Genomic DNA, 20,099 nt, shown 5'->3' on the forward strand with positions numbered 1-20,099 from the left:
GCGATATACTTAACGACAATAATAAATTCAAACTGAAAGATTTTATATTGTGAACCAGCGACAGCTGCCAAAACGTTTTGGAGTTATCTTTTCCTCGAATTCAAGAGAAGATCTCACTGCAGAACCCATTGGGTGTCAAATTCCATTTAAAATAATACTGTCAAAATAAATTCAAAACATTGGAAAAATGGAAAAATTTTTGCAGCAGATGAATAGCTTAAATGATGGTAATTCTCACATCTTCAAGCATATTTATTCAGCATCGTCATATTCTTCTCCGAAATCACCGTCAGGGGGCGAAAAGGCTCCTGAAAAGCAAATGAAAATTCCTGAGCATATTGCAGACAATACTGCCACAAAATAATAAATTGTGTGAATTTAACTTCTTGTTAAACTACCATTTAAATATCATTTCGAAATATTCCCGATAAAATCGTTTCAAAGTCACGGTAGCGTGGCGGTTAGCGCGACGCTATTACAGCGCAGGCGATCAGGGTTCGATTCCCGTCGCTGTCAGTAAGGAGTTTTTACGTTCTCCCCGTGTTTGCGTGGGTTTCCTCCGGGTGCTCCGGTTTCTTCCCACATTCCAAAGACGTACGGGTAGGTTAATATGGGTTTAAAATGGGCGGTGAGGACTCGTTGAGCCGGAAGGGCCTGTTACCACGCTGTAACTAAAATTTAAATAAAAAATTTAAAAACAGAAAGCTAAATAATGCAGATGTTGTATATCGGAAACAAGAACAGAAAATGTTAGGAATCGTCAGCAGATTAGGCAGCAATTGTTGAGACAGAAAGAGGGCTAATGTTTCAATTTCATAAGTTCTCAAAAGAAGTGCTGATGAAGGATCATAGACCTGAAAGTTATACTCTGTTTCTCTCTGCACAAGGTTTTCCTGACCTGCTGAGTATTTACAGTAATTAGAATTAACATTTCAATGTAGTCAATAGTGAAATTTCTTCGTTCTAAATATTGAGGAGCTCTGCTTTCATTTTTTAAACGTGAACGTCATCTTATTGATTTCATGTCCATCATATATGGTGATTATTTTCAATGAGTTCATTCATTTTCCAGCATTGGACCTTACTGCCAAGTGAAGAATGTATTGCCATTTCCATTTGCTTCTGAATTCTAGGGATGAGACTTGACATTGAATCGCTCTAGTGGTGCTGGTGAGACTATTGCCAAACTGTTGTTCCGAAGCATGTTCCCTGACTTTCTTCAACGGTTATTAAAGTCAATCTAATTTGAAGGTAGGACTTCACGCAACTTGGAGGGAAACTGTAGTGGTGCATCAAGTGGAATATCAAGGGAAAAGTGACCACAGGTCCTTAAGTTTTAAGATGGCTATAGATAAGGATGACTACCTGTGATTGCCTCCAAAGTGCCAGCTCCCAGGAGGCCTCTGATCGGGTCCACAGCATTCTTGAGCGGGAGGGAAAGCAGCCAGAAGTCGTCGTACATGTTGGCACCAACGACATAGGTAGAAAGAGGGATGAGTTCCAGAAGAGCGAGTAAAGGGAGCACGGCAGAAAGCTGGAGAACAGGACCTCAAGAGGAGCAACCTCAGGATTGTTGCCAGTGCCACGTGATCGTGAAGGTAACAATAAGAGGAGATGGCAAATAAATGTGTGGCAGATAAGTTCGCACAGAGGGCAAGGTTTTAGATTTTTGGATCATTGTGATATCTTCTGGGGAAGATGGGACCTATACAGAGTGGACGGGTTACACCTGAACCCGAGGGGAAGAAATATCCTTGCAGGCAGGTTTGCTAGTGTGGTTCAGGAGGGTTTAAACTAGTTTGCGAGGTGTTACGGACTCAGTGAAAGTCCCTTTAAGATAGAGAGTGTGTGTGTATGTGTGTGTGGGGCGTGCTTACGTCAATAGAAGATAAAGGACGTAATGACGTTGTTGAAGAAGGCAGAAGAAGAAGGAGAGAGAGAGAAGGGAGAGAGACACCAGCCTGCTTGTTTTCTCTATCGATGGATGAGAAACAATAACTGTGTTTGCCACTGAAACCCATGTATGGAAGTTGGAAGTAATCCGGTGGAGTTCACTTTGTTGCTGACCTGTAGCAGGAAACAGGTATTTGTGTGTGGACGACCACGGTTCGGATGCTTTTTGGGGTGAGGAAGTCACTACCGAGTAAACACTGCAGTGTCGTTTGGGTTCCATCGTGGAACATTTGGATTTCGTTTGTACTCTCTCTATGTTTTTCTACATCTACATCTTATCTTCAGACAACGGTGGTTGTTGAAGAAGCCCTTGCTCATGTTTCACCTTATGGCTTGCGCAACTGAACTTTAAGAACCATTCCGGAACTGGGAGTTTTGGACTTTGTCACACACACACACGAAGAGTTTAGTTTTGGGGTTAACATTCGAGGTTTAACATTTTTGAATTCTAACATACTAACATTTTTACTTTTATTTTACGTATTATCATAAGTAGTGATTAATAAAATAGTTTTTAACACTAAATCATGCTCAGTGTGTTTCTTTTGTTGCTGGTTCGTGACAAAATTGGGGGCTCGTCCGGGTTCCCAAGGTTAACGAGATTCGTCCGGGATCCAATCCAAAGATTAACGAGTCTCATCTGGGATCGTTCCCCAGATTGACGAGATTCGTTCGGGATTCAATCCAAAAATTGTTGAGGGAGGTCTAATAAATTCTTTCTAATTGGCTTGTGTGTGTGGAAACCAGCAACAATGGATACATTTTTGAAAAAACCCTCTCCTGGAGGATTGCAGGGGATGAGGAAGCCTGATTTGGTGAAAATTGCTGCAGAGTTACATCTTGAGGCAGTAACGCGATTTATGAGGAAGGCAGATATTCAGAGACTGATAGCTGGCCATTATGTGGAAAAGAATGTGTTTGAGAAGGAAGTGTTAAAACAGTTTCCTGGCAGTGAAATAGCAATTTCTGAGGCACAGGTGCAGATAGCAAAGATGGAGTTAGAACAAACACGACTGAAGTTCGAGTTGGGACAAAAGAAATTAGAGGCCGAACAAAAGCTAACTCAGATGAAGATAGAGGCTGATCTAGCAATGAAGCAGATGGAATTGAAGAGGATGGAGCTGGATAGTGAGGAGAAGGAGAAACAGAGGCAGCATGATTTACAAATGATGCAGAAGAGTGTGGAATCTGATTCTGATGATGGTTTTTCAGCCAGTAGGGAGGTTCGATTAGTCCCTACTTTTGAGGAAGATCAGGTTGATCAGTATTTCCAACATTTTGAAAAGGTTGCTGTGAGTTCAAACTGGCCAAGGAAAGGATGGGCTCTTATGGTACAGAGTGTGATTAAAGGTAAAGCTCAAAAAGCTTATTCTGCTTTGTCTGCTGAGGATGCAGCTGATTATACCAAGGTAAAACAAGCTATATTGAAGGCCTATGAATTGGTACCTGAGGCTTATAGACAAAAATTCAGAGATTTGAGGAAATCTGCAGATCAGACTTATATGGAATTTGCCAATGGAAAGAGAATATGTTTTGAACGATGGTGCCTGGCTAAAAATGTAGATGGGGATTTTGATAAATTGAAAGAATTGATATTGGTGGAAGACTTTAAATATGTGTTCCAGCTGAATTAACAACATATTTAAATGAAAAGGCAGCGGAAACTTTACAAGAAACTGATAGGTTGGCAGATGATTATGCTTTAACCCATAAATCCAAATGGGGACAACCTAAAACCTTTCAAAAGAGTTACAAGGAAATCCAGGTAAACCGGAGATTAAATTGGGAGGTAATCAAAAAGGAAAAGATGAAAAGAAGCCAGGGCTGGAGAAACCTGTTGACCGTACTTGTTATTACTGTAGGAAACCTGGCCATGTGATATCTAATTGTGCCCTTTTGAAGAAAAAGAAGGAAGCTGTGCCCAATGCTTGCTTTCAGGCAATTAAAAATCAAAAAGGTTTAGGAGATGCTATTAAAGACCAGTCCTTGCAGGAGGGAAAAGCGGAAAAGTTGGAGGAGGTGAGAAAAGAATTCCGTTCATATGTATCAGAGGGTTTTGTTTCACTGAATGATGAGTCACCCCAGGTGCCAGTGAAAATTCTTAGAGATACCGGGGCTAGTCAATCTCTCTTGCTGGACAGTGTTTTAAATTTTGGTGAAGAAAGTGACACTGGTGAGGTAAATCTAGTGCGAGGCGTTACAGGTGAGACCATGTCTGTCCCTTTTCACAGGGTGATTTTAAAGTCAAAGTTCGTAGAAGGACCAGTCGAGATAGGGATAAGACCTAGTTTGCCAGTGGAAGGAGTTTCTTTGTTATTGGGAAATGACCTTGCAGATGGAGAAAGTGATCCTGTGGTACGGTTAACAACCAAACCAAGGATTGATGAGTCTGAGAATGATCCAGATGTTTACCCATCATGTGCGGTGACTCGAGCTAGAGCTAGAGAATTAGCCAAGACAGACAGTCCGGTGCAGTCTGATGTGGTTCCTTGTGACAGTCCTAAACAGGAAGAAAATTATGATGCCTTATCTGAGACTTTTCTGTCTTCATTGGAGGATCAACATCCTTATAGTGAGCCTGAATTTAAAGATTTGTCTTTGTCGAGGAAGGATTTTATGGTGGAACAGACAAAGGACCCTGAGTTGACAGAATTGAAAGAAAAAGTACTGTCATGTGAGGAGATTGAGAAAGTGCCAAGTGGATATTATGTCAGAAATGGAGTGTTAATGAGGAAATGGAGACCTCCCCATGTCCAAAAAAATTTAAAACTTGGTTGGAAAGGGTCTGCCAGCTAGCGAGAGAGAATTTGAAAACAAGCCAGATAAGAATGAAGACATATTTTGATAGACGTGCTCGGCCTAGGACATTCGCAGTGGGGCAAAAGGTGTTGGTATTTTTCCCTAGCCAAAATAATCCCTTGCAATCTCGTTTTTCTGGACCCTATGTTATTGAATCTCGAGTGACTGATCTAACATATATAATCAAAACACCAGATAGACGCAAGAAAACACAACTCTGTCATGTAAACATGCTAAAACCTTATTATGTGAGGGATTCAGTTGTGGCCTTGGTGGATGGTGTAAAGGTTGTTTCTAGAATGTCTGATGTTGATGTTGAGGAAGGCCAATTTAGACCAAATATTGTTCCATCGAAACTAAAAAAACAAAATATCCTGGAGAACCTTGAAACGAAGTTGGACCATTTACAAGTTTCACAAAAACAACAGATGAGAGAATTAATTATAAAATTTAAAAATCTGTTCCCAGATGATCCAAACAGAACATCGATAATTACCCATGATGTTGATGTTGGGGATGCAAAACCAATCAAACAACACCCATATCGAATGAATGTAGAAAAAAATAAACTTGTTGATCAGGAAATCAAATACATGTTGGAAAATGATATTATTAGACATTCTACTTCAAATTGGAGTTCGCCCTGTGTTATTGTACCTGAACCTGATGGAACTGTTAGATTTTGCACAGATTAAAGGAAAGTGAATGCTGTAACAAATTCAGATGCTTACCCTATTCCTAGGGTGGATGATTGCATAGATAGAGTGGGAAAGGCAAAATTTCTTACAAAGATTGACCTATTAAAAGGGTACTGGTGTGTTCCATTAACAGATAGAGGAAGGGAAATTTCAGCCTTTGTAACCCCTTCTGGATTGTATGAATACAATGTTTTGCCATTTGGAATGAAAAATGCTCCGGCAACATTTCAAAGAATGATTAATTCAGTGATTCATGGGTTAAAACATACAGATGCCTACATTGACGACTTAGTGACTGGGAATGATACTTGGGAGGATCACATCTCTGCGTTAGAAAGGTTGTTTGAAAGACTTTCCAAGGCTAACCTTACAGTTAACTTGGCTAAAAGTGAATTTGGCCATGCCACTGTGACGTATCTTGGTTATGTTGTAGGTCAAGGCAAGCAAGCTCCTGTTCAGGCAAAAGTTCAAGCAATATCGGAGTTACCTATTCCCACAGGTACGAGGTCTGTTAGAAGATTTTTGGGAATGGTTGGATATTACCGAAAATTTTGTAAAAATTTTGTTGATATTGCTCTTCCCCTAACTAATCTTCTGAAGAAGGGAGTAAAGTTTGTTTGGACAGATTCTTGTCAAGAAGCATTTGAGAAGCTGAAAGCCATTTTATGCTACCATCCTGTGCTCAAATCACCTGACTTTGAAAAGCCATTTTCATTAGCAGTAGATGCCAAGTGATGAAGCTGCAGGAGCTGTGTTATTGCAGAAGGGTGACCTTGATGATATTGATCATCCTGTAGCTTACTTTTCAAAGAAATTTAATGAGCATCAAAAGAATGATTCCACCATAGAGAAAGAATTACTGTCGCTTGTTTTAGCCTTGCAACATTTCAGTGTATATGTTTGCACCGCTCAGAAACCATTGACTGTGCATACAGATCATAACCCATTGGTGTTTCTGAGCCGAGTCAAAAACAAGAACAGAAGGCTGTTAAACTGGAGTTTAATTTTGCAAGAGTTTGATCTCATGATAACTCACATTAAATGCAAGGATAATGTGATTGCTGATTGTCTTTCTCGATGTTAAATGGGAAACATGTATCTGTACTAATCTGATAGTCTGTAGTTGTGTAGCATGATAATTATTAACATTACTAACTGTATGCACGGTTAAAATTTTCTTGGGAAAATTCTTTTTTAGGTGGGAGGTGTTACGGTCTCAGTGAAAGTCCCTTTAAGATAGAGAGTGTGTGTGTATGTGTGTGTGGGGCGTACTTACGTCAATAGAAGATAAAGGACGTAATGACGTTGTTGAAGAAGGCAGAAGAAGAAGGAGAGAGAGAGAAGGGAGAGAGACACCAGCCTGCTTGTTTTCTCTATCGATGGATGAGAAACAATAACTGTGTTTGCCACTGAAACCCATGTATGGAAGTTGGAAGTAATCCGGTGGAGTTCACTTTGTTGCTGACCTGTAGCAGGAAACAGGTATTTGTGTGTGGACGACCACGGTTCGGATGCTTTCGGGGTGAGGAAGTCACTGCCGAGTAAACACTGAAGTGTTGTTTGGGTTCCATCATGGAACATTTGGATTTCGTATGTACTCTCTCTATGTTTTTCTACATCTACATCTTATCGACAGACAACGGTGGTTGTTGAAGAAGCCCTTGCTCATGTTTCACCTTATGGCTTGCGGAACTGAACTTTAAGAACCATTCCGGAACTGGGAGTTTTGGACTTTGTCACACACACACACGAAGAGTTTAGTTTTGGGATTAACGTTCGAGGTTTAACATTTTTGAATTCTAACATACTAACATTTTTACTTTTATTTTACGTATTATCATAAGTAGTGATTAATAAAATAGTTTTTAACACTAAATCATGCTCAGTGTGTTTCTTTTGTTGCTGATTCGTGACAGAGGGGAATGGGAACCAGAGGGGTAGATCAGTGGACGAAGCGGATAGAGTAAACTCAGATCTAACATATCGAGAGGCTATGAGGAAGAAGAAGCAGAGTATAGGGTATAAAAGTATAAAGGTGGATGGACTAAAGTGCATTTGCTTAAATGCAAGAAATATCAGGAATAAGGGTGATCAACAGAGAGCCTGGATAAATACGTGGAACTATGATATTGTGGCTCTTGAAGAGACTTGGCTGTCACCAGGGCAGGAATGAATACTGAATATTCCTTGATTTCAGTGTTTTAAAAGAGATAGGAAGGGGGGAAAAGAGGAGGAGGGGTGACGTTACTGGTTAGGGATACTATTACAGCTGCAGAAAGGGTGGATAATATAGCAGGATCCTCTCTAGAGTCAGTGTGGGTGGACGTTAGGAACAAGAAAGGAGCAGGTACTGCACTGGGAGTAATCTATAGCCCGCCCTCCCCCCTTTCCCGGTAGGAGCAAGGATACTGAGGAGCAGATTGGAAGGGTGATTTTGGAAAGGTGCTTGAATAACAGGGTTGTTAACATGGTAACTTCCAACTTCCCAAATATTGATTGGCACATGCTTAGTACCAAATGTTCATACGGGGCAGAGTTCTTTCAGTCTGTCCAGGACGGATTCCTGTTACAGTATGTTGACAGACCGACTAGAGGGAATGTCATATTAGATCTAGTATTAGGTAATCAACCTGGAGAGGTGACAGATCTCTAAGTTGGTGATAATTTGGGGGACAGTGACCTCCGCTCCCTAACCTTTAGCATTGTCATGGACAAGGATAGGAGCAAAGAGAACAGGAAGATATTTTATTGGGGAATGGCAAATTATGGAGATATAAGACTAGAACTTGCAAGGGAAAATTGGGATGACATTTATGACGGCAAATCTACTATGGAGATGCGGTCATTGTTTAGGGATCTCTTGCAGGAAGTTAGGGATAAATTTGTCCCGGTGAGGCAGAGAAAGAATGGCAGGGTGAAGGAACTTTGGGTGACAAGAGAGGTGGAACAACTAGGTAGGAGGAAGAAGGCAGCATACATACGACATAGGAAGCAAGGATCAGATAGGGCTCGAGGAATATAGGGTAGCAAGGAAGGAACCTAAGTAGGGGTTAAGGGGAGCAAGAAGGGGACATGAAAAGGCCTTGGCGAGTAGGGTCAAGGAAAATCCCAATGCTTGTTTCACATGTGAATAGCAGAAGAATGACGACAGTCAAGGTAGGACCGATGATAGACAAAGGTGGGAAGATATGTCTGGTATCTGTAGAAGTGGGTGAGGCTCTAAATTAATACTTCTTTTCAGTATTCAGCAAGCAGAAGGGTCTTGATGACGCTGAGGACAGTGTTGATAACGTTAATGTTCTAGAGTATGTACTGTAGATATCAAGAGAGAGGATGTGTTGGAGCTGTTAGATAATATTAGGACAGATAAGTCCCCGGGGACTAACGTAATATTCCCAAGACTGCTCCAGGAGGCGAGGGAGGAGATTGCTGAAACTTTCGCTCGAATATTTCAGTCCTCGCTGTCCACGGGAATGTTAACGGAGGATTGAAGGGTGTCAAATGTTGTCTCCGTATTCAGAAAAGGTAGTAGGGATAGTCCAGGGAATTATAGACCAGTGAGCCTTACATCTGTGGTTGGCAAGCTGATGGAAAGGATTCTTAGAGATAGGATCTATGGGCATTTAGAGAATCATAGTCTGATTAGGGACAGCCAGCATGACTTTGTGAGGGGCATATTATGTCTCACAAGCCTTATATGGTTCTTTGAGGAGGTGGCCAGGCAGATTGATGAGGGGCGTGCTGGAGATGTGGTCGACATAGATTTTAGTAAGGCATTTGGCAAGGTTCCATTTAGTAGACTTCTTCAGAAGGTCAGCGGGCATGGGATCCTGGGAGGCTTGGCAATATAGATTCAAAATTGGCAAGATGATAGAAAGCAGATGGTTGTGATGCAGAGAGTGCATTAGGATTGGAGGGCTGTGACTAGCAGTGTGGAGGACTGTCGAAGAATATTGATAAGATGCAGAACTGGGCTGACAAGAGGCAGATGGAGTTCAATCCGGAGAAGAGTGAGGTGGTACACTTTGGAAGGTCAAACTCCAAGGCAGTGTACAAAGTTAATGGCAGAGTTCTTGGTAGTGTGGAGGAGCAGAGGGAGCTGGGGATTTATATCCACTGATTCCTGAAAGTTGCCTCACAGTTGGATAGGGTGGTTAAGAAAGCTTCTGGGATGTTAGCATTCATAAGTCGTCGGATTGAGTTTAGGAGCCGTGAGGTAATGATGGCAGCTCTACAAAACTCTGGTTCGACCACACCTGGAGTACTGTTTCCGGTTCTGGTAGCCTCATTATAGGGACGTGTAAGTGCTGGAGAGGGCGCAGAGGAGATTTACGAGGATTCTGCCTGGTTTAGAGAGTATCCATTATGAGGAGAGACTAAGGCAGCTAGGGCTTTACTCTTTGGAGAGGAGGAGGATGAGAGGAGACATGACAGAGGTATACAAAATATTAAGAGGAATAGATAAAGTGGACAGCCAGCGCCTCTCTTCCAGGGCACCAGTGCTCAATATAAGAGGGCATGGTTTTAAATTAATGGGTGGTAAGTTCAAGGAAGATATCAGTTTTTTTACCCAGAGAGTGGTTGGGGCGTGGAATGCGCTGCCTGGGGCAGTGGTGGAGGCAGGTACATTGGTCAAATTCAAGAGGTTGCTGGATAAGCATATGGAGGAATTTAAAATGGAGTGATATGTGGGAGGAAGGGTTTAGATAGACTAAATGGTTTAAAGTTCGGCACAAAACTGTGGGCCGAAGGGCCTGTATTGTGCTGCGCTGTTCTGTGATTCTATGACTATGGACATTGCGGGAAATCATTAAATTGGACAGGGCAATTTATAAGTCTATCAGGCAGTAAATAGGGAGAGCCAAGTGGGGACAGCTGTTCATGGACAATTCCACATCTGACATGCGGAGGGTGTTTAAATACAAATTGCACAGAGTATCGGAGAGGCATGTTCCGATAAGAAGGAAAGGCAATCATGGCCGAAAGAGAACATTGGATGTTGAAAGAAGTGGTGAATTTCGTGAAGAATTAAAAGGAAGCATATGTAAGGCTCAAGAAGCTAAAATCAAAGTGAGCCCTTGTAGTTGATAAAAAAACAAGAAAAGAATTAAGAACGCCATAAGGACAGCCAGGAGGGGCCATGAAATGCCATTGGATTAAAGAGAATATGAAAGCATTATATGCATACATCTCGATCAAGAAGATAACTCAGGAGATGGCCGGACCGCTCAAGGATGCAGGATATAAAGTGCTGGGAGGTGGAGGATGTGAGACAGGCCCTAACTGAGTACTTTGCCTGAGTGTTTCCCAAGGGGAAGGACGTGGAGCATGGTGTAATCTGTGTGTAGAATTCTAATATGCCAGGGCATTTTGAGATAAAGGAGGTCGTGTTGGATCTCTGAAAGAACAGGAAGGTCAATGTCCCGAGAGACTGATGGGATATAAGGCAACGGATAAGGTTGCTGGGACCTTGACCAAGCACCCCGTGTACTCTTCAGCGAATTGCTTGTTCCCGAAGGACTGGCGAGTCTCTAATGTTGTTCCGTTATCCATGAAAAGACATAGGGATAATCCTGGAAGCTATAGACTGGTGAGATTCACGTCAGTGGTAGGGACGATATTGGAAAGAATTTTATGGATAGGATTTATGAGCATTTGTAAAACCATGGCCTAATTAGGTACAATCAGTATGACTTTGTGCAACGCAATTCATGTCTTACGAACTCGATTGAGTTTTTCGGGGAGGTGAAGAAGGTGATTTTTGAAAGCAAATATGTGGATGTTGTCCACATGTCTCTTCGTCAGGCAATTGACAAGCTTCTGCATAGTAGGCCCATTCAGAAGATTAAGGTGAATGGGATCCAGACCTGATCATTTGTATTCAGAATTAGCTTGCACACAAAAGACAGGGGGGTGGTGGTCTTTTGGACTTCTACTGGTTGGAGGTCCATGAATAAGTGCTGTTCCGCAGGGATCCGTACCGGGACCTCTGTTGTTTGTGATATATAAATGTTCTTAAATGACTTTTTTGAAAATGGAGATGGGTGGGTTATTAAGCTTGCTTATGATACAAAGGTTGTTGGTGATGTAACAGCGAAGAATATTGCCAGAAGATACAGCGGGATATAGATCAATTGCAGATATGGGTGGATCAATGGCAGATGGAGTTTTATCCCGCCAAATGTGAGGTAATGCACTTTCGGTGATCAAATGGAAAGGGATGGTACACTATTAACGGCAAGACAGTGTTATGTACCGAGGCATCCTAGGGTCCAAGTGCACAGCTCCCTGAAAGTGGCTGCACGGGTTGATAGGGTGCTAAAGAAAGTGTATGGCATGCTTGCGCTTTGAGTTCAAGAGTCGGGAACTTATGTTTCAGCTTACTCTGGTTATTCCACATCTGGAGGTTTGTATTCAATTATGGTACCCCAATTATATGAAGGATGTGGAGGGTTTGGAGAGGTTGCAGAAGAGGTTTACCAGGGTGATGCCTGGATTAGAGGACATGTGCCATGAGGACAGGTTAGACAAATTTCGGTTACTTCCTCTGTAGCGGCGGAGGTTAATGTGAGATATCAAAGAAGTTTATAGGATTCTGAGAGACAGAGATCAGAGCAGACAGCCGGTATCTTTATACCAGGGTCGAAATATCTAATAAGAGGGGGCATGTATTTCAGATGAGAGGTAGTAAGTTCAAATGATATGTGCGAGGCAAGTTTGTTCCACAGAGAGTCGTGAATGCCTGAATGCGCTGCCAGGGCTGGTAGTGAAGGCAAATACGATAGAGACGTTTAAGAGGCTCTTAGTTAGGTACATGAATATGCAGATAATGGAGGTATATCGACATTGTGTTGGTAAAAGTGATTAGTTTTGTAGGCATTTAATTTCTTGTTTATCAGTTCGACACAACATCATGGCCCAAAGGGCCTGTTCCTGTTCTGTACTGTTCTATGTTCTACGGTGCGTCCAGGTGAGTACGGTCAATGATGCCAGAGGGATACTTGCTGATGCACCCATTGAATATCAAGATCATGTTACTTTTTTCATTCATTCTTCTTAGGGTAGGTTATTTCCTGGCTCTTTTGAGGCAAGAATAGTAACAGCGCCCCTATATAACGCACCCTCCAAAGGAGCACATGTGAATTTTCTTATTGCAGTCGTTAAATTGATCACCCGCTTTATCGGAATGCAAATACCTTTTGGGTAAAAACTGGCATTTCAAAGTCTATATTTAGGTAACACCTATAACAAGCTTAATATCGGTAACATTTAATGGGTGTAGATTTGAGCAAGAAATTTGTTTGCATGGCATGTATTTTACATTGTGTTCATGTTAACCAGATTAGTGCAATATAAACCGTCTGATTTTCGATTAATAAACTCCGGATGAAAGGGGTTGGACCTCACATATTACCTCAGTTTTCTGTCTAGAACATAGAACATAGAACACAGGAAACCTACAGCACAATTTAGGCCCTTCGGACCACAAAACTCTGCCGAACATGTCCCTACCTTAGAAATTACTAGGCTTACAGGTAGCTTTCTATCTTTCTCAGATCCATGGAACCATATAACCATAGAATACTACAGCACAATACAGGCCCTTCGGCCTATCTTGTTATGTCGAGCTTCAAACCACACCTAAGGCTATCTAACCCCTCCCTCCCACATATCCTTCTCTTTTAAATTCCTCCATATGCTTATCTAACGATCTCTGGAACTTAACTAACGTATCAGCCTCCACAACCACGACAGGCATCTCAATCCATGCACCAACCACTCTCTGGATGAAAAACTTCCCTCTGACCTCTGGCTTGAACCTCCCACCCATTACCTTAAAGCCATGCTCTCTTGTGTTGATCATTGGTGCACTGGGGAAGAGGGGCTGTCTGTCCACTCTATCTTTCTCTCTTAATATTTTGTATACCTCTATCATGTCTCTCCTCATCCTCCTTCGCTCCAATGAGTAAAGCCCTAGCTCCTTTAGTCTCTCCTCATAATCCATACTCGCTAATCCAGGCAGCATCCTGGTATATCTCCTCCGCAACCTCTCCAACGCCTCCACATCCTTCCTATAATGAGACGACCAGAACTGGTCACAGCACTCTAAGTGTGACCTAACCAGAGTTTTTTAAGCTGCATCATCACTTTGCTGCTCCTAAACTCGATCCCCCTACTTATGAAAGCTAACATCCTCCAAGCTTTCTTAATTGCACTATCCACCTGAGAGACAACTTTCAGTGATCTGTGGATATGAACCCCGATATCCCTCTGCTCCTCCACACTACCCAGAATACAGCCATTACCCTTTTACTCTGACTTGGAGTTTGTTCTTCCAAAGGTATTAACTCCATCTACCAGAGCTCCGCATCGTATCAATATCCCTCTGTAAGCTTCGACAGGCCTCAACACTATCCAGAACACCACCGGTCTTTGTGTCTTTGTGTCATCTGCAAACCTGCTAACCCTCCCTTCCACCCCCTCATCTAAATCATTAATAAATATCACAAAATGTAGCGGTCCCAGAACAGATCTTTGAGAGACAGTACCAGTCACAATCCTCCAATCCGAATACAGTCCCTCCTGCACAACACTCTGCTTTCTACAGGCAAGCCAATTCTGAATCCACGCGGCCAAGCCTCCCTGGATCCCTTGACCCCTGACCTGCTGAAGAAGCTTACCATGTGGAACCAAAAGAAATGCCTTACTAAAATCCATGTAGACCACATTTACTGCACTACCCTAATCAATCCTCCTGGTCACCTCCTCAAAGAACCCTACCAGGCTTGTGAGGCAAGATCTTCCCTTCCCAAAAGCCATGATGGGTGTCCCTACTCAGTCCATGATTCTCGAAATGATCATAGATCCTATCTCTTAGAATCCTGTCTGACAGCTTACCCACCACAGACGTAAGGCTCAGCTGTCTGTAATTCCCTGTACAATCCCAACTATCTTTTTGAATAAGGGGACAACGTTCGCCACCCTCCAATCCTCCGGTACCATCCCCGTGGACAACGAGGACTCAAAGATCTATCCAACGGTTCAGCAATCTGTTCCTCGCCTCACGAAGCAGCCCGGGGAATATTCCGTCAGTCCGTGGGGACTTATGTGTCCTAATATTTTCTAACAGCTCCAACACAACCTCTCTCTTGATATCCACATAACCCAGAACATTACCCTTACCAACACTGTCCACAGTGTCATCCAGACCCCTCTCCTTGGTGAATACTGAATAGGAGAATTCATTGAGAACCTTACCCACTTCAACAGCTTCCAGGCACATCTTCCCACCTTTGTCTTTAATCGGACCTACCTTTACCTATGTCCATGTACCTACATGCACTTATGTACATATATCCATATAATATCCAAAAGTCTCATAAAAGGTCCCATTGTATCCGCCTCCACCACCGTCTCCGGCAGCATATTCCACGCACTCACCACTCTCTGAGTAAAAAAAAATATCTCTGACATCTCCTCTATACCTACACCCCAGCACCTTAAACCTATGTCGTCTTGTGGCAACCATTTAAGCCCTGGGAAAAAGCCTCTGACCATCTACCCGATCAATGCCTCTCATCATCTTCTATACCTCTATCAGGTCCCCCCTCATCCTCCGTCGCTTCAAGAAAGAAGAGGCCGAGTTCCCTCAACCTGCTTTCATAAGGCATGGTCCGCATTCCAGGCAGCAGCCTTGTAAATCTCCTCTGCACCCTTTCTATTTCTTCCATATCCTTCCTATAGTGAGGTGACTAGAACTGATAACAGTATTCTATCTGTAGATATTACCTGCCTAATAGGTTCCCCGGCATTTTCAATTCATTTAATAAAAATTAAGCTTACAGTCTGTGCATTTGCTTCATCTAATTTTAATTACGTTGTTTGTTATGTATTTATAATTTTCCTACGTCTATTTCAAAGCAAATGCCTGACTTTAATTATCTTTGTTCTGACGGGACTGTCTGATGGGATAGAACTTCTATCAAACTTACCTTCCACGTTTTCATTTTTGTGTTCATGCAAGTCACTATCCACATAATATTGCAATTTATTCTCTGAGCCGAGAGATTGCGAATCTATTCACGAAACAACAAAATAAATGTAAAAAGAACGCATTTACATTGGAATATATCTCATGCATTCAGTTTAAATATAATTACCGAGTACTGCCCCAGACTCCTGAATGCCAATCTCCTCATAAAACGGCTCAGGAAACCCAGTCAGAGAAGGTTGCAATTTTCTAACGCCTGTAATACCAAGAAACGGAAGATATCAGGTGAACAAAAGGAGACAGTAATTCCCTTGATATTTCCCTCTTTTCTCTTTACATCTAACAGCATCTGTTCTTTCGAGGGTCGATTCCTTGCTTATATTGTTATTGTAACTCATTTCTTGCGTGTTTGATGAACTATGCAGTCGTTCTGATTTCTCTGTGTCCATTTTTCTTGAATAAATCAATTGGAATAGCCTGGGAATACTTTGAAGACAAATTAAGTTACTGGCTCTATACTCTGGTTGGACCTACAGTTCTGAAAGGAAACAGACTGTCATATTGCTGTCATTGCTGTCCTGTTGTGGGTTAAATATTCTGTTGAAATTCATGGAGGTGCGAATAACATTCCGAGCTAACAAAAAGACTTGGTAATTCCCGCCATTATTTAATCCCGTTGCACTCACGCACTGGAAATTTACACAATCTAGAGAGTACCAATGAACTGGTAATCACTTTTAATGACAAAGGTTAAGCGTGCCGATAACATCGCGGAGAACTCTTCTGCTTCTATATACACACGAGTACATGAATAGGGAGCAGGAGATGGTCTCTGGACCGTTTGAACCTGCTCTACCATACATAAAGGCAATGGTTGTAATGATTGTAATCTCAAATTTGCATTCCACTCCGCTGGTAGTAGCCACACAGACAGCAAACCACCACGCTTCCCCAACGCACACACACACGCTCGTTCGCCCACACACAAACACTCACACACATTTAACTTTTTAAATATGCATCCGCCTGCCTCCATTATGTCTAGAATCTGTTTCCACTCCGCCAACCACCTCCCCCCACCAGAGTTTCAGGAACAGAATCCCAAACACGCAAGACCATCTGAAAGAAGATTTCACTCCAGCTGTCTCTTCGGAAGGCGAGCTCTTGACTTTAAACACACCTTCAAATTCAAACTCTTACTTTAAATGGTGACTGCGAGTTCACACAAAAGGGGGAAAAAACACTCTCTCTACCATCTACCCCTCCGCCGCTTTTTATGCTTCACTCAAATTAGTCGCTACTGCCTAAACGCCAACGGTTCTATGTTCAGCCCGGCCAATATGTGCTCACAAGACACCCGGCCCTCCGCATCTCAGAATTCCGAATTCATGACATTTGAACAATTAGGTTCCTCTTCTTCTCGTTACTGAAGTGTATAATCTCACATTTTTCCAAATAATGCTCCACTTCCCAGATCTCCGTCGACTTCCTTAACCTATTCCCCTTCGTAAATGCATTGCGTTGTCTTCAAAACTTACTTTTCTATCCATCCTCGTGTTATCAAAGAAAAAAATAACAACCACAATTTCTGCGCCTTCATCGAATTCACGTATAAACTGCAAAGCTCAGGATCCATTCCCAGTGGCACAACATACGTCACATCATCTCAATCACAAACAGAAACATTTATGTACATTTATGTTAAGCAACCTTCAATGCACAGCGATATCTAATATCACCACCACCCCCATAATGTATTATTTTCCGCAATAATCTTCCAGTTACCTTCCTGAGCATTTTATTTCGTCCATCTGAGAGAGTAGATGGGCTCTCCAGCAACATCTCTCCGGAAATATATCACAATCAACAGCACACTCAAACTGCGTTGAAGTACCAGCTTGCATTTCTCAGATCATATACTGGAGTAAAATACGAACTTTACAACCTGCATTTACACAGTTGATACTGGAGTATTCTGGGTGGCCTTTTATAAGCTAAGTTATGTATTTTACAGTTCTCGGTTCCTTGAATATACCATTCAGTCAGGAATATATAAGATCAAAACTAACTTCTCTAATTCCTCATCGAGCTTTCTTATAATAGATTTACCAACCATTCCGGAAACCTCTCAGCAGCCCTTTGACGAGATAAAGTGACATAACGACCAGAAGAGAACCCAGAATGCAAGGGGTAACGTAAATGAAGACTCTCAGATAACTGAAAGGAGCAGCGTGCGGCTGATAACCTGAAATAAATAGAATAAAGATGAGAAAACAAAGCTTTCCTTCCATTAAATCACAGATGCAACTAACAGATCTGACGGAATGGTCAAGGCTATATTCAGTAAGATTTGCATCATATTGCAGGCGTTTTAATTCTGATCATTTGAATGTTAGTTTTTAATCCCACATTTTAAATAATAACCTCTTAAGATAGAGTTTTCTAAAGTTGAAACTCATCCTGCTGTTCCTTCTCCCACAAACATCCAACACCACCCCACCCCCTCACATCAGCGTTCAAATTAGTGAGAACATTTTATATCTATTAACCACCGCATCATGGGAGGAAAAATTAAACGTAATATAGTTGCATGAAAGATTATCGAACACCAGATCAAAAAAATGGCCTTGGAAAAAAAAGGAAGGAAAGACACGTCGAGGTGGAACATTTTGAATAGAAGTAAGTAGAAGACGGGCACAGGCAGCTGAAGACTTCGGTGGCCAACGGTAGGATGATTAACCAAGAGAAAGAGAGTGGCGTTTCATGTAGAGTTGTGGTTCAGAGATAAAGAAGGGTCAAGGCATTGAGTAGAATTGACAGAAACGATCAGAATGGTTAGATTACTCACCAGAACATATCACTCCAACGTCTTCTTTATATCCACAATCATGACGGCCCATTGCAGAAAATTGGCAATCCCACAGGAAGAACTCACTCCCTTTACATTTAACCTCGTCCATCCAAATAGTGCCGTTTCCTTGGGCAAACATCCTCCCACCGGAAGCCAGGACTGGATATCCACAATTTAATTGTTTACAGACGACAGCAGCATCCTGACTATCCCAGGAATCGTCGCACAGCGTTCCCCACGTCCCACCGAAGAACACTTCAACCCTTCCGGAACAATTATCGAACCCTGCCACGAGCCGCAGTTCTGAAAAGTAAATTGCATCCTTTTAAGACTACGATTAAAAAAATGCATTGACCTGTCTGTATGAAATAATTCAATGCATAATTAGCACAGTTTTAATAATTAACATATCAGTAATTACCAGAAATTTCCGGAACTGAGTAGATTATCGTTTCCTTCCTGTTCCCCTCAATTCGGTTTTTCGACGGATGTGATTCTGTAAAACAAATTCCACACATCACTTGAGTGAAATATTCCAAATGCGGGTGGCTTCGTTTTCAGATTATTACCTGAACAAATGACCGCAACGTCCTCCCCGTGGTTGCAGTTATGTTGGCCCCAAGGTGAAGATGGGCATTGCCATAAAAGTGAGTCGTCTGAGCGACATTTCACGTCATCGAGCCAGATCGGTCCAGATCCCTCTCCAAATGCCGCGATGTTCTTTACAGATGCCGCTGAGCCGCAGTTGAGTTGGGTGCAAACCACTTCTGCATTCTTCATGACAAAAGAATCAGAGCAAACCGTGCCCCATGTCCCGTTAAAGAATACTTCAAGTCTGCCCTGGCAGGGATTCTTCCCATTCGCCAACCTTATATCCCTGTGATCTGAAGAAGGAAGAATAAATTTGAGCCTTTTATTCAATTTGAAGCTCATAATTAACTGGACAAAACAACATATCGCTCTCTCTCTGTACTTCAAAATCATACTTAAAACGCATTTTAAACTCGGAAACTTCGAATCACCAATGCATTCCATGTAGATTTACTTAGAAGGAAGGGAACAATAAGTCTCTCTAGGTCGCAGGCCATGCACCACCAGCTTGTGTAGCAAGCGTTCTGTACCAATAAAACCTTAACTTGATAAACAGTTTTCGTGCTGGCCTTTGCTGCATAAATTTCAGCAGATTCATAACCTAAGGGAGCTTCTTCAAAATTCTGCCATTGGTGTTTCAAAGCTATTTGAGAGGACAGGCGGTTACGGCTCATCCCAAGACAGCACATGGAACAAGGCAGAATTACTTCGACCTTGCACTGAAGCATCTCAATTGAACCCGACGTTGAAACCGTTGGCAAGAGACATGAAGAAAAAACGATATTTTATAGTCATGATGGATAGTGGAATATCCACTCAAAATATAACCTACGATTTCTCCGCTGTTAATATGTCGAAACGTTTGTTGTTGGTTGTTTTGCCATCACAGAACATAATAATAAATACAATGATTATCATGAAAGGAACTCGCTGACCCAAGTATGTTGAAAATTGAATGGAATAAAACATTGTGCATGTCTTAAGTAATTTCTCACCCGAAACAGATTACTCCAGCATCTTCTTTATGAATGCAATCGTTCTCGCCCCATGGGTCTCGCCAGACATTGCCACAGGGCCGAATTATTCGCTGAACAGTTCACGTTTTCCAAGCCAGATAGGACCTGAACCTTGACCAAACCAACTGGACACAGTGGCATTAACAGCATACCCCACAACTCAGTTTCTTGGCAGACAACGTGGGTCATCTTGTTAAATC

General features: G+C 42.1%; 1 protein-coding gene across 1 annotated transcript; it reads right to left on the reverse strand.

Moving 5' to 3' along the window:
* Positions 1–252: 252 nt before the first annotated feature.
* On the reverse strand, positions 253–20,088 carry LOC127571922 (deleted in malignant brain tumors 1 protein-like). The gene is made up of 8 exons (XM_052018671.1): positions 20,052–20,088; positions 18,862–19,176; positions 18,714–18,788; positions 18,290–18,595; positions 17,555–17,686; positions 15,611–15,697; positions 15,443–15,526; positions 253–308 (listed from the first exon to the last, which is right to left on the reverse strand). Exons 1-8 carry the CDS (start codon positions 20,086–20,088, stop codon positions 253–255), a joined length of 1,092 nt encoding a protein of 363 aa, XP_051874631.1.
* Between the last annotated feature and the right edge of the window lie 11 nt (positions 20,089–20,099).

Source organism: Pristis pectinata, chromosome 6 (genome assembly GCF_009764475.1).
Source record: "Pristis pectinata isolate sPriPec2 chromosome 6, sPriPec2.1.pri, whole genome shotgun sequence".
NCBI classification, from domain to species: Eukaryota; Metazoa; Chordata; class Chondrichthyes; order Rhinopristiformes; family Pristidae; genus Pristis; species Pristis pectinata.

What these genes read in the sequence shown, in the direction of transcription:
- LOC127571922 (XM_052018671.1), bottom strand. Translation starts at nt 20,088, where the DNA reads ATGACCCACGTTGTCTGCCAAGAAACTGAGTTGTGGG. An exon ending in CTCAGTTCCGGAAATTTCTG is followed by an intron (nt 18,596 to 18,713) that starts GTAATTACTGAT and finishes TTTACTTTTCAG; the next exon opens with AACTGCGGCTCGTGGCAGGG. An exon ending in GCTGAGAGGTTTCCGGAATG is followed by an intron (nt 15,698 to 17,554) that starts GTTGGTAAATCT and finishes TTGGTATTACAG; the next exon opens with GCGTTAGAAAATTGCAACCT.